At 34.4% G+C, this 14116-nt stretch overlaps 1 protein-coding gene across 3 annotated transcripts in view; it reads right to left on the bottom strand.

Moving 5' to 3' along the window:
• Nucleotides 1-14116, bottom strand: part of LOC145268726 (uncharacterized) — a 285381-nt gene that overhangs the window by 59562 nt on the left and 211703 nt on the right. For all 3 annotated transcript variants that reach the window (XM_080124294.1, XM_080124296.1, XM_080124295.1), the window contains one exon: nucleotides 13215-13329. In XM_080124294.1, the coding sequence (XP_079980420.1) occupies nucleotides 13215-13329 (115 nt within the window). The remainder of the gene's footprint in view (nucleotides 1-13214; nucleotides 13330-14116) is intronic.

Here is a 14116-nt window from a genome sequence, read left to right as displayed (position 1 = left end):
ATATTCTTTGTATGTATTCTGGATGATAAGTAGTTCTTCATGGAAGGTTGATGGGTGGGTTTTCGTTTTGGGATATTTATTTAATTTTAATATTATGTGTGGTTGTTTGATCATCCAGGGTGGAGTTTTTGATTTGTTATATTTATGTATTTTTGTAATGTCCATTTGGGCTTCTGTGAGAAGGTTTTTTATCCGGAGGCTGTAGGGCTTGATGATATTTTCTTTCTTGTTGAAGAGATGTGTGTATTGTGGGTGGAGGGTACATTGGTATGCAGGATTTGTTGGACACGATACCAGCTTTAGGTAATATTGTAGCGCTAACTTCTGTCGTCTTAGAATCAGTGGAGGCTCATGGGCCTCTATATAGAGGCTTTCTACTGGAGAGGTTCTAAATGCTCCCAAGGCTAATCTTAATCCTTGATGATGGATTGTATTTAGTTCTTTTATGTAGGACTTCCTTGCTGCTCCATAGATGAAGCATCCATAGTCCATTTTAGATCTGATTAGAGTTTGGTATAATTTCAATAATGTGACTTTGTCTGCACCCCAATCGGTGTGTGCTAGGACTTTGATCAATTGCATTGTCTTTTGGCATTTTGCTTTTAAATATTTTATATGCGGTATAAAGTTCAATTTTTTATCGAATATAATACCTAAATATTTATGTTGGTCGGTGAGTGGGATGTTCTTGTTATCCAGTTTCAGGTTGGGGTCGTGGTGGAATTTTCGTAATTTGCAAAAGTGGATGCATTTAGTTTTTTCCTCTGAGAATGTAAATCCATTTTCTATGGCCCATTTGTTTATTTTATTCAGACAGAGTTGTAGTTTGCGTTCGGCTGTTTGTATATATTTAGATTGGTAGTATATAAGTAGGTCGTCCACGTATAGGGCGTTTTCAATTCCTGGGTCTATGTTTTTTATGATATTGTTTATTTTAATGTTGAAGAGGGTGACAGACAGGATACTGCCTTGGGGGACCCCCATTTCTTGATCTTTTTGGACTGAATAAGTGTTGTCCATCCGTACTTGGAAGTTTCTATTTGTTAAGAAATTTCTGATAATTTCTGGCATTCTACCCCTAAGTCCTAGTTCATACAGGTCTTTTTGGATTCCGTATTTCCAAGCGGTGTCATACGCCTTTTGCATGTCAAAAAAAATTGCTATTAGATGTTCTTTTTTTGCAAATGCTTCTCTTATGCGTGTTTCCAGTTTTATTAAGTGATCGGTGGGGCTTCTATTTTTCCTGAAACCCGACTGGCTTTCTGTAATTAGATTTTTGCTTTCCAAGTACCAATTTAACCTTTCGTTAATCATTCTCTCAAAAGTTTTGCACAAACAACTAGTTAGTGCAATGGGTCGGTAGTTTGTTGGGTTTGTATGGTCTTTTTTTGGTTTGGGTATTGGGATTACTGTTGCCTGCTTCCAGTTTTTTGGAATGTTGTTAGTTATCCATATCTCATTGTAAATTTGTAATAAGTAGTCCAGTGATGGTTTTGGTAGTTTTTTGAGGAATTGATAATGGATCTCGTCGGGGCCGACTGCTGTATCGGGAGATTTGTTTATTGCCTCCTCTAGTTCTGCACTGTTGAATAATTGATTGTAGTTTTCTTCATTTTTTGATTTGAAGTTTATTTTTATTTTTTCTTCATTTTTCTTTATAGCTTGGAATTTTTTATTTTGGTTTTTTGATGATGAGTTCATTGAGAATTGTTCTGCTAATTTATTTGCGATATTTTGTTTGTCGGTAATCTTTGTGTTGTCGCATATAAGGTGTTTAATAGGGTTCTTTGTATTTTTTCCTGCTATTTTTCTGACCATCTCCCATACTTTTTTGGGTTTTGTGTTTTGATTAATTTTTGTTACATAGTCTTTCCACGAGTTCCGTTTTGATTCTTTGATAGTTTTCCGTGCTTTGGCTTTGCTGTTTTTATAGGTGTCCAAATTTTCTTTCGTTGGACTGTTTTTGAATTTCCTTAGGTTTGCACGTCTGGCTCTTATAGCTTCTTTGCATTCTTTATTGTACCAGGGTTTGTTATATTTTGTAGTAGTGGAACTTTTTGGTATGTTCTCCTCGGCTATTGTGAGTAGGGTGTTGCTGAAATATGTGATGTGTTCTAAGTCAGGATTCGCTTCAGGTATTAATCTGTATTGACATGTATTTTGGAAATTTTCCCAATTTGCCTTTTGTAAATTCCAGCGGGGTGTTTTGTCTTCTGGCTTGGGATTCTCGTTTTCTATTATGATTGGGAAGTGGTCACTTCCGCATGTATCCTTATGTGTTCTCCAGCTATAATCCATGTATATAGTTGGGTCACATAGTGTTATATCGATTGCTGATAGGGTTCCCGTTGGTGGGTGCATATATGTATTCTCTTTGTTGTTGAGTAGGCATAGATCATTTTGGTTAATTATTTTTTCTATGGTTTGGCCTCTTTTGTTGTTTTTTTTACTGCCCCACCATATATTGTGACTATTGAAGTCTCCCAACAGTAGAAAAGGTTTAGGTAGTTGTTTGATTATATTGTTTAATTCTGTTTCGTTTATTGTTTCATTTGGTGGTATATAGAGTGAGCATAGGGTTACTGTTTTGTGTAGTGTTGCAGTTATTGCAACAGCTTGCATATTTGTTTTTAAGTTCACTTTGCTGTGTGGAATGTTTTCGTTTATCAGTATTGATGATCCACCGGTGGCTTTGCATGATAATTTGTTTATGTGGTTGTATATTGAGTAGTGTTTTATGTTAATTTTGTCATTTTCTTTTAAGTGTGTTTCCTGTAGGCAAATTATTGCAGGACATAAGGATTTGATAAGTATTTGCATTTCTTCGATATTAATTTTTAATCCTCTTATGTTCCACTGTAGGATTTTGTTAGTCATGGTTTATATTTTCTTTTGGTTTTGGACTGTTGGTGTTTATGTCTACGTCCATAGTTTCGATGTTAGTTTGGGTGTTTCTTTTGGAAGTGGATGGTCTGTTTCTTGTTTCTGGTGAGAGGCTTTTTTTGGGTTTTGGTCTGGGACTTTTAGATTTACTTTGTCTTGACTGTCTTTTTTGGCTACCAGTTTCAACTAGTTCAAATTTATTTTCATTTTCAATTAATACTAATTCTGTTTTTTGTTTGTCATTTTGTTTTTGGGGGGTAGTTTTTTTGTTGTTCTGTTCTATTTCCATTTTTTCTGTTGTTGTGTGTTTATTTTTAACATCTGTTTTTGTCCTTGTTAGTGACTTGGATCTTTCACGTTTTGATAATTGAGGAGGTTTCATTTCTTTAGAGATTGATTCCTCAATATTGATGGAAGTTTTTCTGATTTCCTTTGTTTCGTTTTCTTTTATACTGGGTTGTTCGTTTCTGACTTTTATTTGGCTGTTAGAATTTATTTTCAGTTCTGATAAAAAAGATTTTAATTCTTCAAGTATGTTCTTTAGTTCTTTTGCTAGGTTTGCAATTTCTGGAGCAAGGTTTAGTTCATTGTAGTTGTACATTTTGTTTGCTTGTTGGGTTATTGTGGCATATGAGTTTTTGGTGCGATTTGTGACTTCTTTGCGGGCTTCTTGGAAGGTTATATTTTTTTGATATTTGATTGTTATTATTTCCTTCTCTTGCTTATATATTTTGCACTGTTTTGAGTGAGAGTGGTGCTCTTCTTGACAGTTTGTGCATTTGGTTTTATTTGGACAGTCTTCTTCATCGTGGTCTGGGTTTTTTTCACTGCAGTTTCCACATGTGAAGAATCTTAGACATTGGTCTTTATTATGTCCAAACTTTTGGCAGTTGTAGCATTGTAAAGGTTTTGGAATGTATTGTTCTATTTTCGTTCTTTCATAACCTATATTGATGGTCTCTGGTATTTGAGGATAATTGAATGTTAATATATAAGTGTTTGTATATATTACCTCTCCTTTTTTTTTAAATGTGATTCTTTTTACATCTGTGACCCCTTGGTTTTTTAGTTCTGTTTTGATTTCTTCTGTTGTGCAGACGGAGATTTCCTGGTTTTTTATGACTCCTTTGGAGTAGTTTAGTGTTTGGTGTGGATAAGCTTTGATGTTTGTTTCATGCAATTTTTGTAGTTGAAGTAGAGTTTTGGCCTGTTTTTTATTTTGTACTTCTACCAATATGGTACCATTCCTTAATTTTTTGACATTTTTAGGTGTTATTTTGCTTGATATTACCTTTTGGATAATGAAGGGTGACATTTTAGTTAACGGTATATTAGACGTTGCTTCTAGCACGATGAATCTTGGAAAGTTTGTATCTTCATTGTCGCTGTCAGAGTCTATTTCTGTGTGTGGTCTCTTGGATTTTTTGGCATTCATAATAATTTTTGAAAAATTCATCAGCCATGCTCCCCACCCTCCTCGGAGCCCCTTATGGGGAAGAACTATGAGGGGGTAAATCCCATTCGCCTCGGTTCTCCAGGGCTACATAGCTGGTATACTCAAACATGGGGAGGTTTCCAAGCATTCACAATATATGGTTATGCCCACCCAAGTATGGGATTTCCCTGTATTTTTATTATTCCTGATGGTTACCTTTTTCCCAGCTTGATTGACCCTTCAGCCATCGCTTATTAACTCAGTTTATTGTTTATGTTGAGTGTTAGTGTGTTTTTGTTTGGATTGTCTGAATTAGTGCTTGTCATGACCAACCGATTGATTGGATCGGGCCTATCCAACCTCCCGTCTAGCCTAGTAAGGGCCAAAGTGGTGTGTTGTAGTATCATGTTATTATTTCCTAGGCATGTTCCACTCAACCACCAGGATCCCGTTCTTAATGCATTACGGGTTGCCACCAACGGTCAACTGGTGGTCCCATTGAAGGATTTTTACCCTCTGCAGGGGGGCAGTTGGTATGTTCTATCGCCCTACCAACTAGGCAAAAAAAAAAAAAAAAAAAAAAAAAAAAAAAAAAAAGGGGTGAGGAGGTGAAGGAAAAAGAAAACGAGGGAGGGGAAGGGGAGGAGAATGTTGTTTTTGTTTTTGTTTTCGCAGAACATGACTAAGTTTTGCAAAAGGGAATAAAAAAAAACAAAGACATCTATGTAGGTGCGTTTCATCTCAGGAAGTCAGTAGACAGCCTGATCTGGTAGCACCAGCATTTTTTTGTAAATAGATATTTGTTGTATAGGGTTTGTGATTTTGTGTTTGTACTATCCTGCGTATCCGGCGTTGCCCGGATGTTTGGAGGTGTGCGTTGAGGAAAAAAAAAAAAGTGGTAGTAGGCAGCCAGGCAGGCTCGAACCCGTACTACGGAGGAGGAAAAGAATGTAAAAAAAATAGATAAATAAAAATAAAATTAAAAAAAAAGTGTCGTCTTTGCTATTGTGCCCATCGCCAACCCGGAAGTGACAAATGTTTAAATTAAGGCTAGTTAATCTAGAAGAGGGGATAACTTTCGAAAATATTGACGGAGAAAAAAAAAAAAAAAAAAAAGAAAAAAAAAAAAGCGACCCCCTCCCCCCTAGAAAAGTGGCCAGTTGAGGGTGAAGGAATTAATGTTTTTAGCCAATTTTTTAATATTTATCGTCTGAAGGGTCGAGCTTCAAAACTATACTGATTTCGTGACAGATCGAAAGTTTTAGGCAGACATATAAACATACATATATTTAAACAGACAGGCGAGATATAGAAGATAATGTTGATGTTTTGTTTGCTAAGTGCATTTAGAGTTTCCGTAACTTTTCATATTGGTGATAAAAAAATAATTTTTTTAAAATGTAGATTTTGTTGTATATTCCAATTTTTTTTTTTTTTTAAAGGAAGTCCATGATCTTTTTAGTTTCAATTTCTTGAAGGATGTTTGAAAAAAAAATTCGTTTATTAAAATATTTTCCTCTTAGAGTTCGTATTTTTACAATCCTTAAATATATTTTATAGTTAGAATATATATATCCACATTTTGGTTTTTGTTGTTTTAATAATTGTAGGTTAGGTATGAATGTCCTATGTGGAGTCTGTTTAATATGACTTCTTATCTTCTGTTTGTTTTATTTTCCTGTGTCCATTTTTTGAAAAGTTTATTTTTTTTTTTTTTATTCAGTTTCAAGTCTGGGTTGGGGATTTTGATCTATAGTCATTTTTAGTGACAATATCCCAGCTATATTAATTTATTTTTATTTCGGACTATTATTCTCATCTTTATTAGTTGTTGTTTTTCATCTTTTATTAGTTTGTTTATTCACAACGTTTCGGCCAACTATTCCTCTGGCCTTCGTTACCACCTGATGAAGGCCAGAGGAATAGTTGGTCGAAACGTTGTGAATAAACAAACCAATAAAAGATGAAAAACAACAACTAATAAAGATGAGAATAATAGTCCGAAATAAAAAATAAATTAATATATATAATGCTCATCTCAAAAATGAATTCCAATTAAAGGAATATATATATATATATATATATATATATATATATATATATATATATATATATATATATATATACCAATCGGTACGGACCCGACTATGGAAGATCAGATAATAAATAAACGTGGATTTATAAGATCAAAAAGAATCCAACCTTGATCGCCCTTCGGGGCCCGTGGCACAGTTGGTAGAGATGTTGAATCTCTACAGTTCCAGATGAACATTGTCTGAAGATAGCGGTTTTAATCCCACCCAAAGCGTGCCAGAGGTTTACTTGGCCAAAAATGTGGCGAGATGACAACAACTACGGATAGCAGTGATGGCTGAGAATGCAGTTAGGAGATTCGAAGTTCTTATTCATCGCGGTTACCACCTGACGAAGACCAGAGGAATAGTTGGCCAAAACGTTGTGAATAAACAAACCAATAAAAGATGAAAACAACAACTAATAAAGATGAGACTAATAGTCCGGAATAAAGATAAATGAATATATATAATGCTTATCTCAAAAATGAATTCCAATTAAGGAATAATATATAATATCCCAGCTAGTGCACAAACCACTAGCACCCTCCCTCCTCTCTTGGATAGTTAGTGGAAAAAAATTAAATAGGTCTTGCTCTGACTTCCCTGCTCCAACTTCTGTTGCATCCTTATAATCTATAAATATAAAAGTGAAAATGTATGTATGTATGTTCGCTTTTTGTGTATGTCCGAGAAAGGCTTTTTTCCGAGAAGCGATCGGTCGACTCACTTAAAAACTTTTTATATCACGTCTAAATGATAATATCTATGAGTTAACCATAGGGGTCGCCTGTCTATTTAATTTGCTCGACTTTGAAAAGATAAATATTCAACATTTTTCTATCGCCGCAAGTGCATTAAGCTTTTTCGTATAATAAAAGCGAAACTAATTCTGGTGGCAGAGTTCCGGAAACGTCCGAAAGCAATCAGCTTTGATCAATGTGGAGTTTTTCCTTATATCAGACAATTGCTATTCAATTTGGACAATCCCTTTTTATGGGGAGCTGGTTTTCTCCATAACATTTTGGGAAGCAAAAAATAAATAAAAAATCCTGCCAAATCATAGAGACATTGGCTAAGACGTCAGATTTTCTTTCACTTTCTTTTCCGCCTTAGCGGGACAGTTTCAAGCCTGCCTGCTAGCACCATTTTTTTTTTTTTTTTTTTTTTTTTTTTTTTTTTAATTTAAAATTTTTTTTCTTTTGGCACAACACACACCTCCAAACACCTGGGCAATGCAGACTAGTTATTTTATAAATACATCAACAGAATATGTTCCGATGAACTTAATGCACGTATCCCACCAACATATGAAATGAAAATGAAATAAAAATTGTGCCACTAACCCTAGGCAGGTTTAACCGGCTCCCTCCAAAGTTTCCATGGAAGTATGAAATTCACAAGCGGTCCCCAGTCGCATGTATATCCCCATTAGGGGAAATGACAACATACGCTTTTACAGCTCTTGTAGGGAATGCGTCGACGTCCTTGTACATACAACGCCTGGTATACCCAAATTGGTTACCCATTTGGTACTGACCAGGGTCAATGTCACTTAACTTCAGTGATGTAATGAAAACCAGCATGTCACCATGATTATATCGTATTACCACCAACATAAATACTCCCCCTAACCTATGCAACTAGCAACAATATCCCATCTCTTTAATTCTACAAGATATTTTACTCAATTGCTTTTGTCTTCGATCTTTTGTAACTCCCTCCCGACCATACCAATATGCAGAAATTTAATTAAACATCTTGCCACCCAACTCCCACCCTATAAATCTTGCCCGTATCACAGTAACGCATTATTCAGTGGCAAGGTGTCTTGTTTGGGGTGTACAGATAAAAAAAAATAATATGTAGAGTTTGAATGAAAGCATCTTAGGAATACTTTTTTTATTTTCGGATCGTAGATTATAAATCTTATTTGCGGATCTAATCGGATCACAAGATTCTTGTTCTTCATTCGTTTCTTCATGCCAGAAATGATTGAGGCATTTTCGAATCATTGCAGACAAGTAAGCTTGCTTGGCTACTCTGAAGAAGAAAAAACTCACCTCGCCTCATAATTTAAATGGATTCGTGCATGCGTATAAATTTGAGTGCTTAGAACAGAGTAGCTACTGTTGAATTTCTGTTGTGCTTAAAAAAAAAAAAAAAAAAAAAATGACGGCAAAAAATGACATATGAAGATATAAAAATGATATTTATTGTTCAGTGTTGATGAACAGGTAGGGTGAGCAAGAAAGGTGGAAGAAGCATAATAATCAACGGATTTTGATTTTAAAAACTTTATTGCCAGTCAACTATGTAAATCTTGATTTGGGCTAGTTTATATAAGAATTTAGGACATCCACCTAAAATGATTATTCTGGAATTTCTATAGCCACACCTTATGCCATTTATTGATATTTGTATCATTAAATACCTAGATATCTTATTTTCCGAAGAGTAGGCCAATGATTACTTAGATATGCAATGTAAAGTCAGAACAGATCCAGAATATTAGGCCAGTATAGTTTCGGCTTCAGACAGAAGGATACTAAATCTCAAATTAGTAATAGAAGTAATAGTATAGATTCGGCTTCAGGCAGACAGATACCAAATCTTCATTAGTGATTGTGCACGCCTAATTAAATAAATTGCAAGTTGTCGGTTTCAGACATACACAAAGTGTTCATTATCATTCTAATTATATAACGCATATTGGAGTTTTTGTGAATGAATCTGACAAGATTCAGATATGTTAATTACCATGGCAACACGGACTTTCCAGTTGTGCCATCTTGACAGACATCCGCCTCTTCAAAGGCGGAGGAAGAACAGGACTGAAGGAGAGCAGGAGGAGGTGGCATGGTTATCCAATTGTGTTGGGTACACAAACACTCAAAAAACAAAACAAAAAAACAAAACAAAAACAAAAAAAACATTGTTTATTTTGTGCCCCCACCTCCGGGCAGGATGTTATATTTATTGGGTCAGGTTAATAAGTTTTATAAAAATTACTTATTGAGTTCATAAAAATAGAACTCTTTTCTCTCATATATATATATATATATATATATATATATATATATGTGTGTGTGTGTGTGTGTGTGTGTGTGTGTGTGTGTGTATGCGATAATAAATCTTTGTCCTAAAGACATAAATACAAATTGACAGAAGGTCCTTTGTGTATAATAGAGTCTTCCAAAGTAAACTGCAGAAAAAAAAAAAACAAGAAAAAAAAAAAAAACAAACAAACAAAAAGATGGCGTAAATATAAAACGCAATGCAACTACTCCGATTTTTTTTCGGATTTTTGTAATCATGCCCCCCCCCCCCTTTAAAAGTTACGGAGTTTTTTTTTCCGAATTTTTGAAATGAGGATTGGTTACTTGCATTATTATTCATCGGACTAATGTTCTCATCTTGAGTGTGATTTTTACAACATTTGGGTGTTTTGACATCGTCCGAATACCTAAGCTCGATTTGTTTACACAAAGAGCATCATTTAATACGCTAATGGTATATAGTGTATCACTTATATATTCAAGCAGATCTGATTGAACACAACAACGTTATTCTTTTTTCTGATTTTTCTGGATCTTTTCGATTCGCCGAGCGCCAGCGGTCTTTTTTTATTTCAATCAGATGTTGTACAAAATAGCACCCAAAAGTTGTTCAGCCATATTCTAGTCAACCGCTTGCTATCAGTGCGTCCGATTATCATCAGGAGCGATTGCTGTTGTTTTCGTTAAGGCTTAGTATATTTATATATTTTTTTAATTTTTTTATTATTGTTTTTTATTTATTAATTAAAAAGGTGGATGCAGGATGGTTAGGGGTGAATTATTTCTAGTTTTAATTTCAATTTTCTTATTTTATAGTTTATTCAGTTTGTCGTTAGTTAAAAAAAAAAAAAAAAATCATACAACGCATACATAGGCCACAACACTCTCCCGACGATTAACCTATCATTTAGCCGACAATAGCGCCATAAAACAACACCTAACATCTCACAAAAACCTACGGTCGTCCAACATTAGAAATATCTTTACTAACACTAAAATTCGATACCTTAACAATTGCACACGACAACTAAAATTACTAGAAGCCATACTTATAAATAAAAAAACAAACAAAACTACAGCCCCTTTTTAAACCGGATTTAATATCGGGACAAATATACTAACAGTATTTAATAACAAGAAACTAAAACTATAAAATAATAAAACTGAAATTATAACTAAAAATAATTCGCCCCTAACCATCCTGCACCCACTTTTAACCAATAAAAAAAAGAAAAAAAAAAAACTATAAATACACCAAGCTTCAAAGGAAAAGAAGAAAACAACAATCGCTCCCGATGATAATCGGACGCACCGATAGAAAGCGGTTGAGTAGAATATGGATGAACAACTTTTGGGCGCCATTTTGTACAACATGCTGATTGAAATAAAAAGGACCGCACGACGAATCAAAAAAAAAAGATATCCAGAAAAGTCGGAAAAAAGAATAACTTGTGTTCAATCAGATGTGCTTGAATAATGACTTGCTGCCAAAATATACAAATGTAATGTGGAGACTTATTCAAAAGTAGGAACTAATGAATTCAATGAGGTTGTTAGTGCTCGATAACAAGAGCAAAATATTTTTTACATTTATTCAAAAGGTAAAGTTACATTTGGTCGCTACAAACAACCATCTGTTTCAGTCAATGAGACGGTCAGGCCAACCTGGACCATTCGACGGTATAGTAAAAGAAAAAAAAAAAAATGATTCAGGGTCGCCTGATGAAGTCTCATTGACTGAAAAAGATGGCAAATGTAACAGTTTACCTTCGAATATATATATATATATATATATATATATATATATATATATATATATATATATATATATATGTGACTGATTTCAAAAGTTTAAAAAAAAAAAATGACTTGGGTGCTATCAGATAGAATCGAAACCAAAACATTTAACCATCCAGCAGCATTTGCTACGACAGATGGATATCAAAACTTCAAAAATTAATGCAGTAAGAGTATTTTAAGTCCACTTACGCCTGCCTTTTTAATTCGGACCTCTTGGTAGCTATATTTACTGGCAAAAAACCAAGTCGAATTTGTTCCACAGGTTCAAATCCCTATATATTAAGTTGCAAGTGTGTCAAAAATTGACAGAGTAGTTTAGAAAAGACCGGGTAGCTCTGCTAGTTATATATATATGTATATATTATACTGTTGAGATAATTGGATTTTCCGATGCTAAAAAAATGACTTTAATTGTTTTTTGTTTGTTTTCGTTTAAAACTGATTTTTCCATGACTCATTAATGATGAAATAAATATTTATTGATTTTAAACTACCAGTACAACTAAAATCCATAGATTACTTCCACAAGTGTATTTCTAGGTTTGCGAAAATATATGCACGTATTACATGGGGTTTGCAATAATCCGATTACTACCCCCCCCCCACACACACACACAAAAAAATGAAACAACTTGAAAAAATTTCATCGGAATCGGTAATTGTATCAGAATCCAAAATTTAAAACAGAATCAATAAGTGTATCAGAATCGGGGAGAAATATTTGAATATATAATATAAATCTCACCTGTCTGTTTAAATGTACGTATATATGTATGTATGAATGTATCCAGGTTTGTATTTCTGCTTAAAACTTTCGACAGAGGCCATGGATTTTCACGAGATTGGTGTCATTTTTATATGGCAAATCTAAAAAAATTGGCCAAAAACATTAATTCTTTCACCCTCAACTGGGCAGTTTTCTATAAGGAGGGGTCGCCATCATCGTCTCTTTTCGATTGTCTAGCCTTAATTTAAACCTATGTCACTTCCGGTTTGGCAATGGGCGCAACAGCAAAGACGTCACTTTTTTTCATATTCTTTTCCTCCTTCATGGTACGAGTTCGAATCTGCCTGTCTACTACCACTTTTTTTTTTTTTTTGGCTCCAAACACCTGGGCTACCGGGCACCCAGGCTAGTCACAAATAAATATTAATAAAATTTGGCACAGTATATAACAACTGGGAGTGATTTTTTTTTCATAGGCATCACCACTTATCAAGGCCAACAGGCCACTCGAGGATAAGGGTTAAAGAGTGTACAGTAGAAATTGGACAATATAGTAACCGTTAGTAATGGAGATTCGGTAAATTTGTTAACTTATATGGAACGGCTCATCAAAAACTTGTTTACGTTAGACTTTAAAACAACCATATTGTATTCAGCTGGAAAGCAGAAAAATGGAAGACAATTTCATAGGAAAGAAAGAAGCTTTGCTCATGGAATCTACGTTTTTAGGCACAGATAAAGAGCAGGGGAAATTAGTGATAGTGTTTTCTGTTAGACAGGTGTTTGTTGTGAAAGGTTGGCGAGGTGGGACCATAGATTGGAGCTCAGCCGAGCACTTGCCATGAAAATAACGATAAAACAGACATGCTCGCAACGTCTCTTCTGTGAGAAAGAGGTTGCAAGGAAGAGAAAAGGATATCCCCTACAAGGCTACGAAGTCTATTTTGAACTCTATCAAGGCAGGATAAGTCCTTTCTAGCAGCTCCTGTCCAAATGTGGCAACAGTACTCCATCCTTGGACGTACCTGGCTCTTATATAGATAGAGAATTGCATCAGCAGTGAGATATCTACTGGATCGATAGAAGGATCCCACCATTTTTCCAGCGGCCTTGACAACGGATTTAATGCACGTGTTCCATTTAAGATCAGGTGTAAAAGTCATATATCTGGGTAATTCATTTTTTCATTCATTGCATTCCATACACGTATGAATTATGGTAAATGCTTGTAGACTTACCCTTTCTTGTAGAATTCCTCTAATTCACTGGCAAAGACACAGAATTCTCCGAAAGCTAACCCATCTCCTGAAGTGTGAGCAGGGCATTCCTTTGCATAGCAAATCATCTCATGAACTGAAATAGAAAAACACAAAAAATACAATCAATACAAGCCAAAGTAGTAATTTGAAAAAAAAAAAAAAAAAATTATCTATGTACAAAAACAAAAATGAAACAAAGAAAAAACAAAGAAAAAACAAAGAAAAAACAAAGAAAAAACAAAGAAAAGAAAAAAAGAAACAAAGAAGAATGACGAAGGGGTCAGCATGATTACATTACGTCACTTTAAGGAATAGGAGGGGGATGAAAATATTTGCGATCAACTTATATTAAGGGTTTAGAGTAAACGTGTCAAAGAAAAAAAGAGGTCAATGTAAAGGAGGGGTAGGTGGATAAAGACAAATTAGAATATAGGATTCCAAGTGAGGCAAACACATACTTGTATGCATCAAGTCTAATACATACACGTGTGCGTAAAGAAATAATAAAGCCCGATACAACCTTATCCATAGGCAATAAGGCTGTGTTTTCATAAACATAGGTCATATTTATCACAATAAAGTAATTTAAAATGAAAATTTCCATTAATGAAAATTAATGAAATTTTTTAATATTTGTCTCTCTCCCTCCACACACACATTATATATATATATATATACACACACACACACACTTTCCAAAATGAACATTTAAAGAAAGAATTTTTTTTTGCCTGATTAGATTTTAGTTATTAATAACTACAGATTGAAACATTGTCATGCCAGTGTAGCAAAACCTGTACATGTCTGTATGAATAACTATTCATAAATAGCTATATTTGTTAGTGAGCACTATTATATAAACCCGGTGTATTTTCCTTGGA

This window comes from Euprymna scolopes, chromosome 44 (genome assembly GCF_053919585.1).
Source record: "Euprymna scolopes isolate OS-2025 chromosome 44, ASM5391958v1, whole genome shotgun sequence".
In the NCBI taxonomy this organism is placed as follows: domain Eukaryota; kingdom Metazoa; phylum Mollusca; class Cephalopoda; order Sepiida; family Sepiolidae; genus Euprymna; species Euprymna scolopes.
This window is presented reverse-complemented; position numbering and strand designations above follow the sequence as displayed.